The sequence below is a fragment of the Ailuropoda melanoleuca genome, chromosome 3 (assembly GCF_002007445.2).
Source record: "Ailuropoda melanoleuca isolate Jingjing chromosome 3, ASM200744v2, whole genome shotgun sequence".
Taxonomy (NCBI): domain Eukaryota; kingdom Metazoa; phylum Chordata; class Mammalia; order Carnivora; family Ursidae; genus Ailuropoda; species Ailuropoda melanoleuca.
In genome coordinates this window covers 26,437,641-26,461,625 of record NC_048220.1, presented here as the reverse complement: position 1 = coordinate 26,461,625, position 23,985 = coordinate 26,437,641, and the positions used below count along the sequence as shown (strand labels likewise).

At 37.9% G+C, this 23,985-nt stretch overlaps 1 protein-coding gene across 9 annotated transcripts in view; it reads left to right on the top strand.

Annotated features, from left to right (window-relative positions):
* Positions 1 to 23,985, top strand: part of FAM13B (family with sequence similarity 13 member B) — a 76,440-nt gene that overhangs the window by 30,342 nt on the left and 22,113 nt on the right. For 8 of the 9 annotated variants that reach the window (XM_034656066.1, XM_011229270.3, XM_011229268.3 and 5 more), the window contains 4 exons: positions 12,051 to 12,092; positions 12,806 to 12,961; positions 14,766 to 14,898; positions 23,494 to 23,558. In XM_034656066.1, coding sequence (XP_034511957.1) covers positions 12,051 to 12,092; positions 12,806 to 12,961; positions 14,766 to 14,898; positions 23,494 to 23,558 — 396 coding nt within the window. The remainder of the gene's footprint in view (positions 1 to 12,050; positions 12,093 to 12,805; positions 12,962 to 14,765; positions 14,899 to 23,493; positions 23,559 to 23,985) is intronic. The other variant, XM_034656064.1, reaches the window with a different exon arrangement.

Here is a 23,985-nt window from a genome sequence, read left to right as displayed (position 1 = left end):
ATGCATCAGTCTTATCCGTGAGGTCCACGGATCAGTTTTAAATCTCAAGATCAGTTTTAATGTGCTTTGTATCTGGAAATAAAGAATCGTTGCCTTCTGTCCACATATTTATCTGTTATTTAGCTTTGCTATTTAAATGTACAGGTTTTAGGGGAATCTTTACCTTTAAAACATTTTTTAAAAAGATTTTATTTATTTATTTATTTATTAGAAAGCACGAGGTGGGGGGAGGGAAGGAGGGAGAAGGACAAGCAGACTCCCTGCTGAGCAGGGAGCCCAGTGTGGGACTCGAACCCAGGACCGTGGGATCATGACCTGAGCTGAAGGCAGACACTTCACTGACTGAGCCTCCCAGGCGCCCCTACCTTTAAAAAATTTAAAGAGAGGTGGGAGAGTTCTGAACAGGTTCTTAACTTTTTTTTTTTTTTTAATTTGTGCCTCATAATCTTTAACGTAGCCTTGAGGTTTAGGCAAATTTTAATTTATGCTCATGTTTACAGAACTACACACCAAAAAGTTAATTGGTATTATTATAAACTTCATTTATAGTTGTGCCCCCCCTTTTTTTTTGAGAGAGAGAGAGCACACATGTGCACACTTGTAAGTTGCGGGTCGGGGAGCAGAGGGAGAGAGAGAATCCCAAGTGGGCTCCACACCCAGAGGAGCCTGACTTGGGGCTTGATCTTGTGACCCCAAGATCATGACCTGAGCTGAAATCAAAAGTGGGATGCTTAACTGACTGAGTCATCCAGGCGTCCCTACAGTTGTGCTTTTAATGTCTTGCTAAAACTTGGAATTCAGAAATGGAAATTTCAATTTTCTTTTTATGGGCTGTTGGTGCTAGGGCTTCATTTTTTTTTTTTTTTTTTAAAGACTATTTGAGAGAGAGAGAATGAGCAGTTGGATGGGGCAAAGGGAGAGAGGGAGAGAGAAGCAGACTCACTGCTGAGCAGGAATCCTGATGCGGGGCTTGAGCCCAGGACCCAGAGATCATAAGCTGAGCCGAAGGCAGATGCTTAACCAACTGAGCCTCCCAGGCGCCCCGCTAGGGCTTTCTTTTTGTGAGTTCATTGGTTTCTGATGGTTTGTTCTTTTTGATACAATGCAGGAAAGAAGGTGTCGTGATTGAGGAGAGCTCTGAGTTTAGGGTTTTGAGGTTGGTCTCTACAGCTTCCTTCTGTGGATGCCTTATTGCTGAGGAAATGGGCCTTCACCTGACTACAGATGGGTGAAAAAAGTAATCGTAACTTTTTCCCTTCTTTTATCTGTTGAATCAGATAGTTTGCAGAATATTCATTTGGCAGATTTTTATCAATTCACCATGTTTTCACTAGCTGGGTTCCACTAAGAGGAGGAGAATGTACTTTGGTGGAAGTATCAGAAATGTTTGTTGGGTGGAAAAAAGTAGAATTTATGCTCTGGTTCATAAGAAAGGTTTATTAAAGTGAAAGTTCCTTTAAAGTACCAGAGCATAATAGATATTGATAGTTTCTCCTTCTCTGTGCCCTTGCCCTATAAATGATGCATTTAACCTTTATTTTTTTAAAATTTTATTGTTATTTTTTGGTGGGCAGCAAAGCAAAGTTTATTGAGCGATAGTAAAGTTTATTGACTGATAGAATACAAAGCTCCCAAAGAGGGAGGGGACCTGAGAAGGTTGCCTGCATTTAATGTTTTAAAGACTTGTGATTATAACTTAACTGACTTTCTAATAGTAAGGAATCTTTCATTTTATTCTTCTCATAGGTATAGGGTATTCCCAAGTTGATGGGGAAAGTGAAGAAAGGGTTTTTGCTTTTGGCTTGAAAGGGATATATGATTTTTGGGTTTTTTTTTTAACATACATTTACTTTTTGAAATCACCATTTTTTTAAAATGATAATTTTGATGTGGTTTTGGCATAAATTATATGGAAATCACTAATGCTTTTCCGAATATGGATAATAAGTGAACAGTAGTAGTACTGTACCTATTGTACATCTGTTTTATCAATTTCATATTTGTCATAACAAATCCTTGAATAGTGTAGTAATGAAAACAAACAGGTTGGTTTTTCTGCTTTACACTGGATTAGGCTTAAATACTCTTACAGAAGTTCTACCCATATTTAAAATTTTGTTCCCTTTTTCCTATGTCCTGCAAAATTGCACAGACTTGGGAAAAAATTTGTGGACTCTTAATCAGGTCTCTCCTTGTCAGTAGTGACCTCATGTTGCAGCCTGCTTCCATTTAGACTGCAGCTCTGATAATTGCTTAGCAGTTTTTATAAGCCCATCACCATCCTTCATGGTGTTTGAAGTCTCTTTATCTGATGTTTTTGTTGGGAGATGCCATGAATTCAGAATGGCTTGCAGAACTCTGTTGCACAGGTAAAATGATCTGTATCAGATTTAATTGAAGCAGAGCTGGAGTACTTTTATTGAAGTGTTATTTGTAACATTAAATATTTGTAATCGGGAAATTGAAATAATAGTATTTCCCTGTGATCACTGTATTTGAATTACAAAATCTTGTAATTGGAATACATGGCTGCAAGATTGATTTTATGTAATGTTCTCAAGAAGATTATGTGATTGTAGGCAGATTTAAAAATAGAGTTAACAGAAGGGAGAGAAAGATCAGAGAATGACTATAATCTTTTAACATACTTTACTGAGGACTTTAAAATATGCATGACCCTTGTAATTTATTGTTGGTTCTTTTAATCTGGTCTTCTTTGGGGTGTTTAGTGAAAACAGTTAGCATCTGTCTATATAGTACGTAAGTAATTTGACCTTAAATTTGTCTGTGATTATTTTTTGTGTGTCTTTATTAATCAGAACTCACATCCTTATGATACCTATGCTATTTTGTTGTGGTAATACAGATGACATAACTGTATTGATAGTTTTTACAGTCATAGATATGTGTTAGCCATGGTTTGTGCATAAGTGCATTCTACCCAAAGAAATTGACTACAGTCTGAAAATATAGAATAATTAAAATCTTTGCTATCTGAAAACCAAATCATTCTTTTGTCCTTTACAAGCTCGGAGAATGAAGTTGTACAGTCAACTTTGTAGGCTCATGAGTGACAATCTGACTTAAAAGTACAAAATCTAGGGCACCTGGGTGGCTCATTGGTTAAGCGTCTGCCTTCAGCTCAGGTCATGATCCCAGGGTCCAGGAATCCAGCCCTGAGTCAAGCTCCCTGCTCAGCGGGAAGCCTGCTTCTCCCTCTCCCACTCCCCTTGCTAGTGTTCCCCCTCTCGCTATGTGTGTGTGTATCTCTCTCTCTGTCAAATAAATAAAATAAAATCTTTAAAAAAAAAAAAAAAGACACCTGTGTGGTTCAGTCGGTGAAGCGTCTGCCTTTGGCCCAGGTCACGATCCCAGGGTTCTGGGATTGAGTCCTGCATAGGGCTCCTTGCTCAGTCGGGAGTCTGCTTCTCCCCCTGCCCTTGCTTGTGCTCTTTGACGAATAAATAAAATCTTGAAAAGAAATTACTAAAGTTTAAAAAAAATAAAAGTACAAAATCTGTTTGATTTATTTACTATGGCTTTTTGGGGTGGTAAGAGGGTTTATTGAAAGGAGCTGTTTATTTGATTGTCCCTGCATATTCTTTGGGGCTAAAGACCTTTACTGTTACAATATAATTAAAAAGGGATAGAAAACAAAAAGATTAATTCCTCTGCCTATGCATCCAATATAAGACTATTAGAACTTTTCCTCTTTTTGGCTTTTTGGATAACTGGAACATTTTATTAAAGTTTAGTTATTTTGAAGGGTGGAAATAGATCTAGCAACTTTAACTTCTTTAGCATATTAGTATGGGTTAAGAGTCATCACTGGTGCTTATAAGAAAAATGTAGACTTTTAGGCCCTACCTCAGAGGTTTGGGGAGGGCCCCAGAAATCTATTTTTTAAAAGCTTTTTTAAAAAAAAAATGGGAAAATAAATCATACATACAGAAAAGGCATAAAACAAATGTATAGCAAAACCAAGTTAGTCAAAGCATCTATCTACCTGTGTAACCACCAGCCAGATCTAGAAATAAACATTGATAGCACCCCAGTAGGTCTCAGTCCTGATCTCCACCCCCCCCACTAAAGGAAACCACTATGTTGACTTTTTTTGGTCAATACAGAGCCTTTAAAATTTTTTTCCTAATTATTTAAATTCAGTTAACATATAATGTATCATTAGTTTCAGAGGTAGAGTTCAGTGATTCATCAGTTGTATATAACACCCAGTACTCATTACATCATTTGACCTCCTTAATGTCCATCACTCAGTTGCCCCACCCCCTAGCCCCCCCTCCCCTCAAGCAAACCTCAGTTTGTTTCCAATGATTAAGAGTTTCTTAAGGTCTGGGGCGCCTCGGTGGCTCAGTCGTTAAGCGTCTGCCTTTGGCTCAGAGTGTGATCCTGGAGTCCTGGGATTGAGCCCTGCATCGGGCTCCGTGCTCCACTGGGAGCCTGCTTCTTCCTCTCCCTCTCCCCCTGGTTGTGTTCCCTCTCTTGCTGGCTGTCTCTCTCTCTGTCAAATAAATAAAATCTTAAAAAAAAAAGAGTCTCTTATGGTCTGTCTCCCTCTGATTTCATCTTGTTTTATTTCCCCCCTCTTCCCCTGTGCTCCTCTGTTTTCTTACATTCCACATGAGTGAAATCATAATTTTCTTTCTCTGATTGACTTATTTTGCTGAGCATAATACCCCCTAGTTCCATTTGTGTCGTTGCAAATGAAAAGATTTCCTTTTTTAAATTAAAATTTTATATTTTTTAAGATTTTATTTATGCGAGAGAGCATGAGCTGGGGGGAGGGGCAGAGGGAGAAGCAGGCTCACTACTGGGGAGGGAGCCCCATGCAGGGCTCGATCCCAGAATTGCGGGATCGTGAGCCAAGCCGAAGCCAGACATTTAACCCACTGAGCCACCCAGGTGCTCCAAGATTTCCTTTTTTTGGTGGCTGAGTAATATTCCATTGTGTATGTGTGTGTATACACACACACACATATATACACCACATCATCTTTATCCATTCATCTGTTGATGGACATCTGGGCTCTTTTCATACTTGGCTATTGTGGACTTTGCTGCTATAAACATTGGGGTGCAGGTGCCCCTTTGGATCACTACATTTGTATCTTTTTTTTTTTTTTTTTAATTTATTCGACAGAGATAGAGACAGCCAGCGAGAGAGGGAACACAAGCAGGGGGAGTGGGGAGAGGAAGAAGCAGGCTCATAGCAGAGGAGCCTGATGTGGGGCTCGATCCCATAACGCCGGGATCACGCCCTGAGCCGAAGGCAGACGCTTAACCGCTGTGCCACCCAGGCGCCCCACTACATTTGTATCTTTGGGGTAAATCCCTAGTAGTGCAATTTCTGGGTCTTAGGGTAGCTCTATTTTCAACTTTTTGAGAAATCTCCATACTGTTTTCCAGAGTAAGTCTGTCCCAGTTTGCATTCCCACCAAGAGTGTAAGAGGTTTCCCCTTCTCTGCATCCTTACCAACATTTGTTGTTTCCTACCTTGTTAATTTTAGCCATTCTGACTGGCGTGAGGTGGTGTTGCAATGTGGTTTTGATTTGTATTTCCCTGATGCCGAGTGATCTGGAGCATTTTTTCATATCTGTTGGCCGTTTGGATGTCTTCTTTGGAGAAATGTCTGTTCATGTCTTCTGCCCATTTCTTGATTGCATTATTTGTTCTTTGGGTGTTGAGTTTGATAAGTTCTTTATAGACCTTGGATACTAGCCCTTTATCTGATAAGACACGTGCAAACATCTTCTCCCATTCCGTAGGGTGTCTTTTGGTTTTGTCGACTGTTTCCCTTGCTGTGCAAAAGCTTTTATGTTGTTGAAGTCCCAGTAGTTCATTTTTGCCTTTATTTCCCTTGCCTTTGGAGATGTGCCTAGCAAGAAGTTGCTGCGGCCGAGGTCAAAGAGGTTGCTGCCTGTGTTCTCCTCTAGCATTTTGATGGATTCCTGTCTCATATTTAGGTCTTTCATCCACTTCAAGTCTCTTTTTGTGTATGGTGTAAGAGAATGGTCCAGTTTCATTCTTCTGCATGTGGCTGTCCAATTTTCCCAGCACCATTTGTTAAAGAGACTGTCTTTTTCCCATGGGATATTCTTTCCTGCTTTGTCAAAGTCTAGTTGACCATAGAGTTGAGGGTCCATTTCTGGAGTCTCTATTCTGTTCCACTGATCTATGTGTCCGTTTCTGTGCCAGTACCATACTGTCTTGAAGATTACAGCTTTGTAATAGAGCTTGAAGTCCAGAATCGTGATGCCACCAGCTTTGGTTTTCTTTTTCAACATTCCTCTGGGTATTTGGGTCTTTTCTGGTTCTGTACAAATTTTAGGATTATTTGTTTCAGCTCTGTGAAAAAAGTTGATGGTAGATTGCATTGAATGTATAGAGTGCTCTAGGTAGCATAGACCTTTTAACAATATTTGTTCTTCCAGTCCATGAACATGGAATGTTTTTCCATTTCTTTGTGTCTTCCTCAATTTCTTTCAGGAGTGTTCTGTAGTTTTCTGAGTACAGATCCTTTGCCTCTTTGGTTAGGTTTATTGCTAAGTATCTTATAGTTTTGGGTGCAATTATAAATGGGATCGACTCCTTAGTTTCTTTTTCTTCTGTCTCGTTGGTGTATAGAAATGCAACTGCTTTCTGTGTGTTGATTTTATATCCTGCCACTTTGCTGAATTCCTGTGTGAGTTCTAACAATTTTGGGGTGGAATCTTTTGGGTTTTCCACATAGAGTATCATGTCATCTGCAGAGTGAGAGTTTCACTTCTTTACCAATTCGGATGCCTTCTTTTTGTTGTCTGATTGCTGAGGCTAGGACTTCTAGTACTATGTTGAACAACAGTGGTGATAGTGGACATCCCTGCTATGTTCCTGACCTTAGGGGAAAAGCTCTCAGTTTTTCCCTGTTGAGAATTATATTCACTGTGGGCTTTTTGTATATGGCTTTTATGATATTGAGTTATGTTCCCTCTATCCCTACACTCTGGAGAGTTTTAATCAAGAAAGGATGCTGTACTTTGTCAAATGCTCTTTCTGCATCTCTTGAGAGAATCATATGGTTCTTGTCCTTTCTTTTTTTAATGTAGTGTATCACATTGATTTACGGGTATTGAACCACCCTTGCAGCCCAGGAATAAATCCCACTTGGTCGTGGTGAATAACCCTTTTAGTGTACTGTTGGATCCTTTTGGCTAGTATCTTGGTGAGAATTTTTGCATCCATGATCATCAGGGATATTGGTCTGTAATTCTCCTTTTTTGTGGGGTCTTTGTCTCGTTTTGGGATCAAGGTAATGCTGGCCTCATAGAAAGAGTTTGGAAGTTTTCCTTCCATTTCTATTTTTTGACACAGCTTCAGAAGAGTAGGTATTAATTCTCTTTGAATGTGTGGTGGAGGGGCATCTGGGTGGCTCAGTCTGTTAAGTATCTGTCTTTGGCTCAGATCGTGATCTCAGGGTCCTGGGATCGAGCCCCACGTGGGTCAGGCTCCCTGCTTATTAGCAGGGAGTCTGCTTCTCACTCTCCCTCTTCTGCTCCTCCTGTTCATGCTCAATTACTCCCTTGCTCTCTCTCTCTCTGTCAAATAAATAAATAGAATAAATAAAATCTTAAAAGAAAAAAAGTGTGGTAGAATTCCCCTGGGAAGCCATCCAGCCCCGGACTTCTGTTTGTTGGGAGATTTTTTATTACTGCTTCAATTTCCTTGCTGGCTTTGGGTCTGTTCAAGTTTTCTATTTCTTCCTGTTTCAGTTTTGGTAGTTTTTAAGTTTCCAGAAATGTATCCGTTTCTTCCAAAGATTGCCTAATTTATTTGCATATAGTTGCTCATAATATATTCTTAAAATTGTTTGTATTTCCTTGGTGTTGGTGGTGATCTCTTCTCTTTCATTCATGGTTTTATTAATTTGGGTCCTTCCTCTTTTCTTTTTGATAAGTCTGGCCAGGGCCTTATCAATCTTATTCTTTCAAAGAACCAACTCCTAGTTTCATTGATCTTTTTTACTGTTCTCCTGGTTTCTATTTCATTGATTTTTTTTTTTTTTAAGATTTTTTATTTATTCATTTGACAGAGATAGAGACAGGCAGCGAGAGAGGGAACACAGGCTGGGGGAGTGGGAGAGGAAGAAGCAGGCTCATAGCAGAAGAGCCTGATGTGGGGCTCGATCCCAGAACGCTGGGACCATGCCCTGAGCCGAAGGCAGATGCTTAACGACTGAGCCACCCAGGCGCCCCATATTTCATTGATTTCTACTCCAATTTTTATTAATTATCTTCTCCTGCTGGGTTTAGGCTTTATTTGCTGTTCTTTCTCCAGCTCCTTTAGGTGTAAGGTTAGGTTGTATATTTGAGACCTTCCTTGTTTCTTGAGAAAGGTTTGTGTTGCTATATACTTCCCTCTTTGCTGCATCCCAGAGGTTTTGAACAGTGTGTTTTCATTTTCATTTGTTTCCATGAATTTTTTTTTTTTAGAACTTCTTGAGGTTTTGGTGTAAGGTAAAGGAAAAGCGCACCAGAAATCACAAATTAAATGGTGAAGGGAAAGATGTTGGATTTATTTTTCTTCATACCATTCAACATATACTACACTGCCAGTGGATTACAGTTAGTTATTAAAAATATTTTTAATTATATAGATAGGTACTCTGTCTAAGCTTAGAAATTGCAAGTGTTACTGAGTAAAATATAACTGATAGACCATGTAGAGATTTACCTTTTACAATTAGTCAACCCTATATATAAACAACAAATCTAATCTTAATTGACTTTTAAGCACTCTGTAGAAAGAGCTTTATTTATCTTTTTTGTTTCTTTTGTTTTTTTCTGCAGAAGTCACTAAATACTAACTTTCACCTTAAACTACTAGAAATGGACCGTGGCTTAACTCTTCTTTGTGCACATATATGTGATTTTTCTCCCCACTGTTGCCTACAGAAATGAAGTTCAAAAATGTCATTTAAATTTGAAAATGTTTTTAAGTACTTTTCTTGAGGGTATTAGCATGAAAGCATTGTGAGCTAAGAATAATCCATTCATGAAAACTAGCATAATATTGGCAGTTAACTTTTTTTTTATAAAGCCGAGAGATGTTATGTGTGCCAAACCAGGGTGACTTACTGTTGTCTGATAAAGCAGTTGTGCAATTTGCCATTCATGTGTTTGCTTTGAGGGAGACCTGAAAGTTATGCATGAATGGTAAATTTTGTTTATTTGGTTTCCTACAGAGAATCCTGAGAATATTTTTTTCTTTTTTTTAATTTAAATTCAATTAATTAACATTTAATGTATTAGTTTCAGAGGTAGAGTTCAGTGATTCATCAGTCTTATATAACACCCATTCTTCATTATATCACATGCCCTCCTTAATGCCCTTCACCCACTTACCCCATCCCCCCACCCACCTCCCCTCCAACCCTCAGTTTGTTTTTTTGTGTTTAAGAATCTCTTATGGTTTGTCTCCCTGATTTCGTCTTGTTTTATCCCTCCCATCATGCTCCTCTGTTTTGTTTCTTAAATTCCACATATGAGTGAAATCATATGATAATTGTCTTTCTCTGATTGACTTATTTTGCTTAGCTCTAGTTCCATCCATGTCATTGCAAATGGCAAGATTTCATTTTTTTGATGGCTGAGTAATATTCCATCGTGTATATACACACACCACATCTTTATCCATTCATCTGTCGATGGACATCTGGGCTCTTTACATAGTTTGGCTATTGTGGACATTGCTGCTATAAACATTTGGGTGCAGGTGCTCCTTTGGATCACTGGGTTTGTATCTTTGGGGTAAATCCCTAGTAGTGCATTTGCTGGGTTGTAGGGTAGCTCTATTTTCAACTTTTTGAGAAACCTCCATACCATATTCCAGAGTGAATCCTGAGAATATTAATCTGATAGGCACTGTTCCTTTTGTTGGTTAGTGTTGTGTTGGCACATTTATAGGGCATCTTCATAAAACTACATTTACTTTTTTTATTTTTTCATTTTTTTTAAAGATTTTATTTATTTATGTGATAGATAGCCAGTGAGAGAGGGAACACAGCAGGGGAGTGGGAGAGGAAGAAGCAGGCTCCCAGCGGAGGAGCCCAATGTGGGACTTGATCCCGGAACGCTGGGATCACGCCCTGAGCCAAAGGCAGATGCTTAACGACTGCGCTACCCAGGCGGCCCTACATTTACTTTTTAAAAATAACTTTTTATTGAAGAGTCGCATACATACAGAAAAGTTCAGAAATCATAAAGTCATTGAATCATCAAACAAACTTGTATAAGCACCGCTTAGGTTACTTGCTCCTTCTCAAATACTCCACGTCCCTGTTCGCCAAAGTAGCTGCTATATGCCTTTTGTAGATTCGTTTTTCCTATCATTGATTATTTCCTTTAAAAATCAACTTTGAGATCATTACAACTTTCACTCAATAAAATGCACTCATTTTACAAATGCACACATACACATATATATCTGTTAAGAACCACCACAGTAAAAACAGACTGTTTCCATCACCCAACGGTCTGGCCCCAGACCGCCACTGGCCTGCTTTCTGTCACTGCATAGGTAAGTTTAGCCTGTTTTAGGATTTCATGTAAATGGAATCTCCTACAGACACTTTTGTGTCTGGCATCTTTGCTTGGCATAATGTTGAGATACATGTTGCATGTTTCAGATGTTTGTACCATTTATTTATCAATTTATTAAAAAATTTTTTTTTAAAGATTTTATTAGAGAGAGAGGGAGGGAGCGAGCTTGCACACAAGCAGGGGGAACAGCAGAGGGAGAGGGAGAAGCTGGCTCTCAGCTGAGCAGGGAACCTGATGTGGGGCATGATCCCAGGACTGGGATCATGACCTGAGCTGAAGGCAGATGCTTAACCGACTGAGCCCCCAAGCGCCCCCGTTTGTACCTTTTATTTAAAAAAACACTGAGCAGGGGCACCTGGGTGGCACAGCGGTTGAGCGTCTGCCTTCGGCTCAGGGCGTGATCCCGGCGTTGTGGGATCGAGCCCCACATCGGGCTCCTCCGCTGTGAGCCTGCTTCTTCCTCTCCCACTCCCCCTGCTTGTGTTCCCTCTCTCGCTGGCTGTCTCTATCTCTGTCAAATAAAAAAAAAAACAAAAACAAACAAACAAAAAACTTTAAAAAACTTAAAAAAAATATCGAGCATATTCCATTGTAGGGATGTCCCACACCTCTGTCTGCTTTCACCTGTTTGGATTGATACCTTTGTTTGGCTTTTGTGAATAAAGCCTCTATGCTTGCGCAAGTCTTCCAGTGGAATTATGCTTTCACTTCTCTTGAGTAAATACCCAGGAGTACATTTGCTGGCTCATTTGGTGAGTTTTATAAGATAAGTGCTAAACTGGTTTCCAAAATGGTTGGGACGTTTTAAATTTCCACCAGCAGTGTAGGAAATTTCTAGTTGCTTCACATCCTTACCAGCACTTTGATTTTAATTTTAAACATTTTAGTGGGATCTATATCTCATTGTGGGTTTCAGTTGAACTTTTAGCTATGGTAAAAATGAGGATGTTATCTATATTTTTATAAGTATCAGTAGTTACTGTGGTGCAAAATTTGCTAAGGAAGGCCTGTTAATGGTACAGCGAATGAAGTAGTATGATTTTAGTATCGATTTTGCCTTTGTTGTAACTTGAGAACATCCTCTGACTGGTAGCATATCCTGTTACTTCTGGCAAGGAGTACAGAGTGAGCATTGAGGCCTTATACTAGCCTAGGTGAGGTGGTTTTGTTGGGGAAGTAGTCCACTTTTTTTCCCTTCAGCCTTGGAATATAAGTCAGTGTAGTTGGCTACACACGCACACACACACAGGTAGGTATATTTAGTTTTTTGTGTGAAAAATAGAGAAGAGTGTTCTGATAGAAATTTAGAATCTTACTCTGCCAGAAATGAACCTAAAACTTGGTGTTTGCTCTCCCGGGTGTGTCAAGGTAGTGCAACTGTGGCAGTTTTCAGCACTTTTTGTAGTTACTTAGCACTGAAAAGTTTTATAGCTAATTTCTTTCTTTGATTACAGTGCCCATTTATCGCCCATCAGCATCTTACCAGCCTCTGCGGAGTAAGTAATATACTTGTAGAAGACCATATTTTTTTTAATTTAAAAATATTACTTAACTGTAGAAATGATAATCATGTATTTATTAAATAAAAAAATGTTTTAAGAAAAGAAAATCATGTATTTATTGTGCTTACTTTAGAGGAAGGACTGTACATAAGGCAGTGAAACTAGTTAATATTTTATGTACTGCAATAGGAACAAATGAAGGAATGCATTGCCTAATACATAAGATAAAGATTGAACTTTCTTCAGATGATTTTTTTGATCTTCTGAAATGATTGAGAAATGCCAGTAGATCTCTTTTTACTAAGTTTTCTTTAAGAAGTAGACTTCATGTAAAAATATGGACAGGAACCTTAGAGTTTCTTCGATTTAGCTGAGTGTTGACAAATTATTTTGCTTTATAAATGTAGCTTTAAAAAGTCTATTTAAATGTTTTTTCTATATATAAGCAAGGAATGAATTACTGGGACAACTGATCCTTCCCACCTCAGTAGTAATAGTGATATTATGATTGATCTGTATAATAATTTCTTTAAAAAATTTACCCCATTATCATGTATTCCTTTTTTGTGTTTCTTTTTATACTCTAGTTTACCCATTTAAATACCCTGATAACTTGTTGTATTAGTCACATTTTAATGTTTGTATTGATGTGGCCAAATTCCCAGTTAGGGTGACTGCTTCTCACTAAAATGTGTTCTGTTTTGTAGCATTTTAGAAAGAACAATTAGAGCAGCTGTGGAACAGCATCTTTTTGATCTGCAGAGCAGCATAGATCATGATCTTAAGAATTTACAACAGCAAAGTCTGGTGTGTAATAATGAAGCAGAAAGTTTTAATTGTGATGGGGAAGGATCTAATAACCAGTAAGAAACTTTTATAACATTTCACTATTATTTTTTAGAGTTGTAAGATTGTTTTAATTATCTTTTAAAAAACCATAGTTTACTTAAATAATGGGATCTTATCTTAGGGATTTCTGAAAGTGTGTGTGGAAAGTGACTTTGTATATAAGTTGAATTATACTCACTTAACATTGAAAATCTAAATCTTCCATTATGGTAGTAGACATTAAGTCCAATACTGCCAGGTTTTCCTCCCTGAACACCAGATGAAGTAGTGAGCTTACCTCACTATGTTGTGTGAAAAATAATGTTAAAAAAATTAGACTCATACTATATGCAACAGGTGGTCATACTGTGAGAGACATGAAGTGATCCTAGGCAGCTAGGTGCAGGGACAGCAGATTGGCATCACTCGTGTTGCATACAGTCATTGAGTGAAATGGTGAGCAGAATCATCCTGTGCTATTTAAATTTTATCCCCTGTCACCAGCTACTACCCTGCTGCCCTCCCTACATACTTTTTTTTTTTAGTTTAGTTGTTAATAGTTGAATCTTGTATCAGAGTACCTCTGTGTGCTATGTGATTTGTGATTTTACTCCACTCTTTATCTGACTTGTTACCTTTAAATGGATGAAAGCTCTCATCTCTTCTCCTGTTACCTCCGCCCTGCACTTGAGAGATATATAGGTGCCTTTCTTTGAGACCATAATACAATGATTTCATAGTTTTCATTTATCAGATTTTATTTGGAGGACAGATGAGAAAGATGTACCCAAATTTGGAGGATTCGTAAGAGGTTTAAAAAAAAAAAAAAGATTATTGGGTAAAGTGTTTATCCCTTTCTCTTCTTTTTTTTTTTTTTTTGGAAGAATTAGATTTTTAAAAGGCCAAATATGTGTAGTCCACTAGAATAGCTGTTAAATATGAACTGAAACTGAAAAAATTAATAGATCTGAAATCCAGTGGTTGTAAAATGTTTATTTGAGGAATACCATATTGTGCAACTGCAGGTGTGCTCTGTCGTCTGAATAGATGGCATCACCAGCCTGTGCAGCTCTATGGCCCTGATTTGTGGTGCTTTGAAGGCATGATTAGAACTGATCAAACTGGATTGATCTAGAGACTATTTGGGCTGAATATGAACAAAAAAAGCAGTATCTGAAAAAAAAAAAACAAAACCCAAAACAGTAACTAAAAGCTGGAAATAGTAGAGAACTGTTTCAAAGGATATGATTAATATAAGTAGATTCCTTGGTGTTTGTCTTTAGCTTAGCTAGAGATCCTGAAACCCGTGCCCATGCTCAGACAATCTTACTTTTATCTGTGGGGAAGTAAGTCATGTTCTGTCATTGATGGTGGTATTGTCTTTGTAAACAAAAGCCTGCTGCAGTATTTTGCATATTCTAAATTATGTAACATGAAAAATCCGTAGTAGGAAGCTATTCCTATCATAAAGGTGTTGGACATTATCGTGTCTAGTACTAAACTTGTATTTGAATTGGAACATATTATAATTGAGAGTATGCATTTGTAAGGGAAATTATTTTGACACGTAAATTATTCTTTCAGCCATTCATTTGTTTTTGAAAATTTTCAAAGAGAATAACAAACAAGGTAGTTTTCTTATAACATTCCCTGGAGAGACAAAAATACACTTAGTGTGTTTAATAATCTAACTTGGCAAAATAAAGTTGGAAGTTTTATGAAAAGGACACATTTTCTTTAAAAGGTGAAAGTTTCAGATCATTATTGATACTTATTTATTTTAAAGGCATTATATAGTCAACATTTGGCCTGATCTGATTTTTTAATCTTCATTACTAGGGTTGATATTGCTGAGGATATTATTAATGCCAGTGAAAGTAATGGAGACTGTTCAGAACCTGTGGCTAGCACTAATTTAGACAATGAAGTTATGCAGCAAGATTTTGTATTTGAGGATGAAGAAAATAACCAGGTAAGAAATGCAAAAACTAAAAAAATCTTTGTGTTAGGTATGCTAGACATAGAACTCTGATTGCTTTACGTGTTCCTTTGATACCAGAAGCAGACACATACTTGTCTTGATTATAAATCCCAAGAACATACACCCTATCATTAAAGATTAGGAACCATCATTGGGTAGGGAATTGGGTATAAACTATTTAAGAATATCTGCCTGGAAGGAAACAAATTACCATGTTAGCTGAGGTGGTTGGTGGTATTATGGTTGAATTTTGTTCTTTTTAAAATCTTTTTTCCTGGGGCACCTGGGTGGCTCAGTCGTTAAGTGTCTGCCTTCGGCTCAGGGCGTGACCCTGGCCAGGGTGTGATCCTGGCGTTCTGGGATCAAGCCCCACATCAGGCTCCTCCCCTGGGAGCCTGCTTTTTCCTCTCCCACTCCCCCTGCCTGTGTTCCCTCTCTCGCTGGCTGTCTCTCTCTCTGTCAAATAAATAAATAAAATCTTAAAAAAAGTTTTTTTTTTTATTTCCCAATTTTTTTTCTGAAAAATGTGGGATGTTTTCATAGAGAAAACCCGTGAACATCATTTTAAAAGTAACTAAATTGTTTTCACTGTCTTAATTGTCAGTGGTCACATTGTTTTTAAAATAATGTCAATAGGGGCGCCTGGGTGGCTCAGTCGTTAAGCGTCTGCCTTTGGCTCAGGGCGTGATCCCCGTGTTCTGGGATCAAGCCCCACACCGGGCTCCTCCACTGGGAGCCTGCTTCTTCCTCTCCTACTCCCCCTGCTTGTGTTCCCTCTCTCGCTGGCTGTCTCTCTGTCAAATAAATAAATAAAATCTTTTAAAAAATAAAAAAATAATGTCAATAAATGTGCAGAGCAGTATCCTAAGACATGTTTTAAAGTTCAGTTTTGATAACACTTTTTAAAAATAAGATTCTTAATGGTAAGGAAGTTTTCTTTAACATGTTTTCATACTAAACCATAAACTCTTAAGATAAAGATAAAATAAAGAATTCAGAATCTGTCAACTGAGATTTGTATTCTGGCTTTGCTTCTTAATAGAACTGTGACTTTGGCCACCTTACCTAACTTTTCTTATCTGCTCTTTGCTTTTCTGTAGACAGGTTGGAGGATTACGTTAGAGGATTATTATAAATATCCAAAGAAGTAGAAATATACAGTTATTTTATAAGGTAGGAAACATTTCACAGAAGTTAAGCTGCTCCTGCTATTTTCACTGTGTTTGTATATTACTGGTATATTAATGCTTTTACTTCTACTGGTATATTAGCTCCCTTTTCATCTGTTCGTTACTGCTTCTATAGTTGTCTCCTTGCCCTTTTCTGGATTATCAGTTTCGTCCCGTCTACTGGATCATTCCCATCAATATAAAATGTTATTTTTCCATGTTTAGGAAATCACTCTCTTGACTCTTCACCCCATGATAGTTAAACACCTATTTTTTGCTTTCCCCTATAATAAAATAACTTGAATGTGTTCTCTCTTTAATTCTTTTCTTCCCACTCTCTCTTAAACCTCCTCCAGGTAACCTTTTGTCCCATCATTCCTCTAAAACTGCTTTTGCAGGGTACCCATGAGGTCTGTTGCACATTTTACTTGATCTCTGAGTACAATTTGATTCAATTAATTTCTCTCACTATCTTGATTTTTTTTTTTTCTTGGCTTTCAGAATCTCTCACTCCTCTGGGTTTTTTTCTGCTTGACTGGCTGCTCTGTTTCTTTGTTGATGACTTTTCATGTTCTGAACTTTTGAAATTTGGAATGGCTCAGTACCCAGTTCTCAGATTGCTTATTTTCATTCACTCCCTTGGTAATCTCATTTAGACTAATGGTTTTAAAATACCATCTACATGCTAAAGATTTCCAAATTTATATCTCTAGGTGAGATCTTTATCTTGAACTTAATTCCTATATCGAGTTGTTTTACTTAACATATCCACTTGAATATCTTGTAAGCATTTTGAACTTTACAGGAACCAAACTGAATTTATAATCTTGTCCACATATCTGTTCTTCTTTTCGTCTTTAAAATCTCAGTAAAGGACAATTTCTCCTTCCATATGCATAGGCCAAAAGCCTTGGGTCATCCTTGGTTTCTTTCACTGTATATGCAGTCCTTTACAGAGTCCTGTTGGTTATACCTTCAAAGTTTATCTGAAATCTGACCACTATTTACTGTTTCCATTGCCACCATGTAGGTCCAAACCCAACATCATTTCACCTAGATTAACAGATAAACGCAGTATCATCTTTGCCTCCCTGTGGTCTATTCTCAGCACAGCAGCCAGAGTGATTCTTTTAAAAGGAAAATTATATAATGTCAGTTCTCTTCTTAGAACCTTCTGGTGCCATCTGGGTATAAAATATAGGAGTAGGCACTACAAAAACACTGAGAGACATTAGAGTTCTGTCTGGATTGCTGTTTTCCCAGGTGTCCCATGGTTTGCTGCTTCTTCTGATCCTGCAAATGTTTCCTCACTTTGGCCTTTTCAGTATGGCCAAATCTCATCACTCTCTTTTGGTATTAGCAGGTCTTCCCATTGACCCACTCCCATCTAGTCCCTGAAGTTCGTGTCCTTCTCCCCTTTGCCCTTGATAGTGTTATCACTATTGCACATTATCTTTAAATTATTAGTTTATTGTCTTTCTCTCACCATTAGACTGTAAACCCCCAACCTTCATGAGGGTTGAAATTTTTATCTGTTTTGTTCATTATTGGATCCCCATTATCTAGAACACCTAGGTATTCATTAAGTATTTGTGGAATATGTGTGACCAAACAAATAACATCTGACACTTAGTAGGCATCTAAGTAAACTTGTTCTTGTTCTTCTTGTCTTGTCTCTTGTCTTTCTTTTTCTCTTTTCTTCTCTTTCTATTCTCTTCTCTTTTCAGGTAGGCTCCACACCCAATGTGTGGCTTAAGTTCTAAATCCTGAGGTCAAGAGTTGTGCTCTACTGACTGAGCCAGCCAGGTGCCCCCTAAGTATATGTGTTGACTGAAATTGGTGTATCAGTTACCTTGTTAAGAATGCAAGAATTATTTTTCCCCCAAAAACATTATTTTTTAGAACAGCTTTAGGTTTACAACAACCTTCTTCATTGTCACCATCACTCACCTGAACAGTACATATTTTACCAAGAATGAGCCTACATTGACGCATCATAATCACTCAAAGTCTAGTTTACCTTAAAATTTATTCTTGGTGTATATTTCATGGGTTTGAACAAATGTATAGTGACATGTATTCATTATAATATCATACTCTGGTTTTTAAACTGTCCTAAAAATCCTCTGTGCTCTCCTCATTTCTCCCACCACCCTTGCAACCACTGATCTTTTTATCGTCTGCATAGTTTTGCCTTTTCCAGAATGTCGTATAATTGGAATTGTATAGTATGTAGTCTTTTCATATTGGATTTTTTTACTTAATAATATTAATTTAAGATTTCTTAATGTTTTCTTAATGGCTTGAGAGCTCATTTCTTTTTAGTGTTGAATTATATTCCATTGTGTCAGTGTACCACAATTTATTTATCCATTCACCTACCGACGGGCATCTTGGTTGCTTAACCAACTGCGCCATCCAGGCACCCCAGATCTATAAATTTTTAAATAGGTACAATAGTTGGTAGAGTAATTTGGACTATTTTTGAGGGGTTAAAACTGAGAATCAGTCGCCTGATCAGAGCTCACATCAAAATACTTGTTAACTGTCAGTAAACTTATCACAAAATCAGTTCATTTCAAGATTCTTCACAAGCTTTTATTATTGGTACCTAACAGACTTACAGCTATTTCTATCTTCCAAACACTGAGCAATTAGTGGAATGCAATGTTTTTTCAGGAGTGGAGGCCAGAAGTATTTGGGAAACTCTAGAGGACAGCCAAGAAGAAGAGAGAGATGATTGTCAATTTGACTTGTGCTATTATGAGATCTCATCAGGTTTTTTATGTTGTTTTTTAAAGATTTATTTATTTATTTGAGAGAGAGAGAGTGTGCATGCGTGCACGCATGCGTGCCCAGCATGGGCGGGGCAGAGAGAGGCAGACTGAGTCTTAAGCAGGCTGGGCTAAGTGCGGATCCAGGCGTGGGGCTCTGTGTCACAACCTTGCGATGAAGATCTGAGCCAAAATCAAGAATCTGACGCTTAACTGACTGAGCCACCCATGTGCCCCAGGTTTTTTATTTTTCCTTAACAGGTAGAAAAATGTCTAAAACTTCTGCCAGGAAACAGCCACTTAGTAACATGTTTGTTTTGTTTTTAAATCCCAATCTCTCTCTCTCTCTCTATTTTCATTTTTTTTTTTTTAATTTTTTTAGAGATTTTATTTATTTATTTATTTGACAGAGAGAGAGCACAGCAGGGGGAGCAGCAGGCAGGGAGAGGGGGAAGCAGGCTTGCTGACCAGGGAGCCAATGCAGGGCTCGATCCCAGGACCCCAGGATCATGATCTGAGCCAAAGGCAGATGCTAAACAACTGAGCCACCCAGGCACCCCTGTCTTTTTATTTTTAAAAATTGAGAGATTATTGTCATATAACATTATATTAGTTTCTTTTTTTAAAAAATATTTATTCATTTGACGGAGAGAGAGTGCATGCAGAAGCAGGGGGAGTGGCAGGCAGAGGGAGAGGGAGAAGCAGGCTCCCCATGGAGCAGGGAGCCCAATGTGGGGCTCAATCCCAGGGCTCTGGGATCATGACCTAAGCTGAAGGCAGATGCTCAACCAATTGAGCCACCCATGCGCCCTAAGTTTATATTAGTTTCAGGTGTACAACAATTTTCTGTGTGTATATATTGTGAAATGGTCACAATATGTAGTTAACATCCATCACCACATAGTTAAAAAGCTTTTATTCTTGTGTTGAGATTTGTAAGACCTACTCTCAGTAACATTTATATTTACAATACAGTTATTATTAGATACAATCAATAAGATATACATTATATTCCTATGTCTTATTTGTTTTATTATTGGAAGTTTGTACCTTTTGACAACTTTGACCCATTTTGCCCACCCCTAAGTCCCTGTCTGTGGCAGCAAACAATTTGTTCTTTGTATCTATGACGTTGTTTTTGTTTTGTTTTTTAGATGTCACATGTGAGATCATGTGACGTCGATCTTCTCTGTCTGACTTAATTCATTTAGCATAATGCACTCATGGTCCATCCATGTTTTGTGACCAATGGCAGGGTTTCCTTTTTTATGGCAGAATAATACTCCATTGCATAAATATATGCACTACATTTTCTTTTTCCATTCATCCATTGGTGGGCACTTAGGTTGTTATCATGTTTTGGTTATTGTAAATAATGCTGCAATGAACGTGGCGCGCAGTTATCTTTTTGAAGTAGTGTTTTTGTTTCCTTTGGATAAATACCCAGAAGTGGAATTGCTGATAATCATGTGTTCTAGTTTTAATTTTTTGAGGAACCTCCATACTGCTTTCCATAGTGGCTGGCTCAGTTTACATTCCTGCCAACATTGCACTCTGTTTCCCTTTCTCTACATCTTCGCCAGCACTTGTTATTTCTAGTCTTTTTGATAATAGCCTTTCTGACTATGTGTGAGGTGCTATCTCATTGTGGTTTTGATTTGCATTTCTCTGATGCTTAGTGATGTTGAGCACCTTTTCGTGTACTTTTTGACCATCTTTATATGTTGGAGAAATGTCTGTTCAGGTCTTCTGCCCATTTTTCCCCCCTCTGCCCATTTTTAAATCCAATTGTTTGTTTTTTCCTATTGAGTTGTATGAGGTCTTTTTCTTTTATACATTTTGGATATTAACTCATTGTCAGATATATTGTGCGTTTTTTGGTTTATTTTGTTTTTGTTTTGTTTTTGAGAGATCATGAGTGCATGTACTCGATCTGGGGGCAGGGCAGAAGGAGCCAGAGAGAATCGCAGTTAGGCTTCTTGCCCAGCACAGAGTCTGACATGGGGCTCAATCTCATGATCCTAAGATCGTGACTGGAGCTGAACTCAAGAGTTGGATGCTTAACCTAAGCAACTGAGCCACTCAAGCACCCCTGTCAGATACATTGTTTGCCAATATTTTCCCATTCAGTAGGTTGCCTTTTCATTTTGTTGATGGTTTCCTTTGCTGTGGAGACCGACTTACACATTAATTGATGGAAGAAATTGGCTTACATTGAAGTATACTTAATAAACTGTTTAGTAAGAGTTTACTAAGTAAATGTGTGGAATGGAGTGGGGATATTTAGCTTATTTAAAAGAAGTAACTAGTATGCTTGAGGAATACTAGGCGGGTGGCGATGGGGAGATGCAGAACTAAACAATGTGGAAGCATCAGTAATGGATGGATAAGAAATGGGGGGAGGCCACAGAAATTACTGGAAATGCCCATTATGCTTTAATTAGCTCCTGGCATTGAGCCCTGACGGTCCCTGAACATTGGCAATAGGATTATGCTGCAGCTGCTGCTCCCACGAGTGTTGCCGCCACCACCACCACCATCACCACCACCACCAAAGCTCTCTTGCTTACCTTAATGGGGACCAGAGCACCTTAGACTTTCTTTCAAGGACCCTGTTTTGGGGAAGGGGGGGGAGAGTATGGGCTGTTTGCCAGCTGATAATTTAGAAAAAACAAGCTCTTTCTCCCCATATACAAAGGAATGAATGTTTTGTGTAGAGTGAATTCTGAGGAAGTAAAACATACTTTAGCTTCTCAAAAAAGTATTGTTTATTTCCGTGTCTGTTAAATTTGAAGTCTGGATATACTTTAGCCTGACCCTAATACCTCTAAATTTTTTTTTGTCCTGGGGCATAATGTAGAAGATAACTCTGCACCTTACTCTGAATTTCAGAGTGTATCAGTGTATCAGCCTTTGTCTTCTGTTACTGCATCTTTTATGTTGCCTCCAATTGCCTTTTTTTTTTTTTTTAAACTACTTTTCAGTATTCATTTTAAGAATTACGTTGCCTGTGGGCACTCGGGTCATGATCTCAGGGTTGTGGGATTGAGCCCTTTATCAGGCTCCCTGCTGAGCGGGGGGCATCTGCTTCTCCCTCTGCTCCCCCCCTGCAGTTGTGCTTGCATGCTCTCTCTCTTTCCAATAAATAAATAAAATTAAAAAAAAATTATGTTGCTTAAATCTGGCTAGAAAGTATGTGGGTATTACATCAGTCTTTATATTTGTTTCATTTATTTCATAGTATAATGAATTGTAGGTTAAATTAGAGTTGGTGATATAATAATATGCCTTTATAATAGAACTACTAAGCTATTTCTTTTAATTCTCTCATAGTAACTGTAAGATAGGCAAGTAAATGATTGTTGTTCTTATATTTGTGATAGAAAAGGTTAGAGCTGGGACTTCAACCTGGTTCTTTGAATGAAACACCAAGATTTAATTTGAATATTGGGTCTAGTAATGATTATTTCATGAGCCCATATTTAAGAACGTAAAGTTATATTCTAGACAGAAAGGTTGCTGAAGTCTGATGTGTAGATCAGTGGTTCTCCCAGTTTGAGTCTCAGGACCTCTTGATACTCTTAAAAGATACTGAGTATCCTGGAAGGGTTTTGTTTACATAGGTATATTTATCAATATTTACCACATTAGAAATTAAAATAAAAAAATTAGAAAATGTTTATTAAATTCACTCAAGGTACTGTAAATATGGTTGTTTTTTAACTTAATAAAAAGCTGTATAAAACATTTTGTACTCTGAGGAATGGTATTTTACATATTTACAAATGTTGTTAATGCTTGTCTAACTTAATAAAAGTCAAGGTGGATTTTCATACCTGCTTCTGCATTCAGTCTGTAGCCATAGGTTCTTTTGTTTGAAGTGCATGCAGACAATTCATCCTCACAGAGATATATAGTTGGAAAAGGGAGAAGAAATTTAATAGCTTTTTCCAGATAATTATGAACTGTCTTTCATATTAAAACTGGACAAGTGGTAGTTTCTTAAGAATCCAACCATCTGTTGATTTCAGAGGTGATCATCAGAAACATTGAGAAGCTTACCTAATTTGTAGTAATGCACAAGGATAATTATTTTAGACTCAGTGAGTATCTGTTTGGGGAAGGAATAGTGATGGGATGGTGTCACTGAACTCATTAGAAAATAGGGGGAGTGTTTGCATGTGTTTTGAGGTTTACGGTTGTTATTTCGAATGTAATAAAGGGATCTGGTGAACCAAATGATTCCTCTGTTACCCGCTAGGAAGTTACCAACTTAACATTGCTGTGGCTGAGAAGAAAGAGAAGGAGCAGTTGGCAGGTGGGACCATATGGCTCTCCTTTTTGGAGGAAAGAATTCTAAGGATGGAAAAGGAACGTGATAGTAAGAGCGGTACCTAATAGTGTAGTGAGAATGCAGGGTCTCCATTTTGTACACACGCACACACGCACACGCCTCAAGTTTTGAGAAGGATAAATTACTGTCTTTAAAAAGAGATGCCAACACCTATAAGACTATTATGAAGAATTAAAAGGGGGCATTTGACTAACTTGCAATCTAATATCGTAATTTAGGTTGGAAACTTCCTGTCATACCTGAGTGTTGGGAGCTCCATTAATATAGCGGTGGTGTTCTTTTTTGTCAGTCTGTAGGTATACTGTTAGAGCCATGTAGTGACCACGGTGATAGCGAAGATGGCTGTCTTGAGGGGTAAGCATTTTCTTTCATTACTCATTAATCGTTTTGAGAATTGGAGCCCTTTACAGATTTGGGGGTGAGATTTTTAGATCAATTTATCCATTATAACATAGATTTTCGATAATCTAAAAAGCCAACTTCTTATTTTAATGGTAAACGTAAAGCATATTCATGAGTATTCAGAGGGGCTACAGGTTCAGACAGACATTAGGTATAACTTGGAAAACATACAGAGGGAAGAACAGAGCCTTCTTGGAGCCACTCCAAACTTTCAGTTGATTTGTAGAAAAATTGGGAATTTATTGGTATTCTGAATATGCCTTTCAGTGAGTTAATTCATAGTCTTAGAACCATGGATAACTAACTGAAAGATTATAGCATATTTGCTTTATCAGATTTGTACAGAATATTTTTGTTCCCTTTCCAGCTTCTCCTTGGT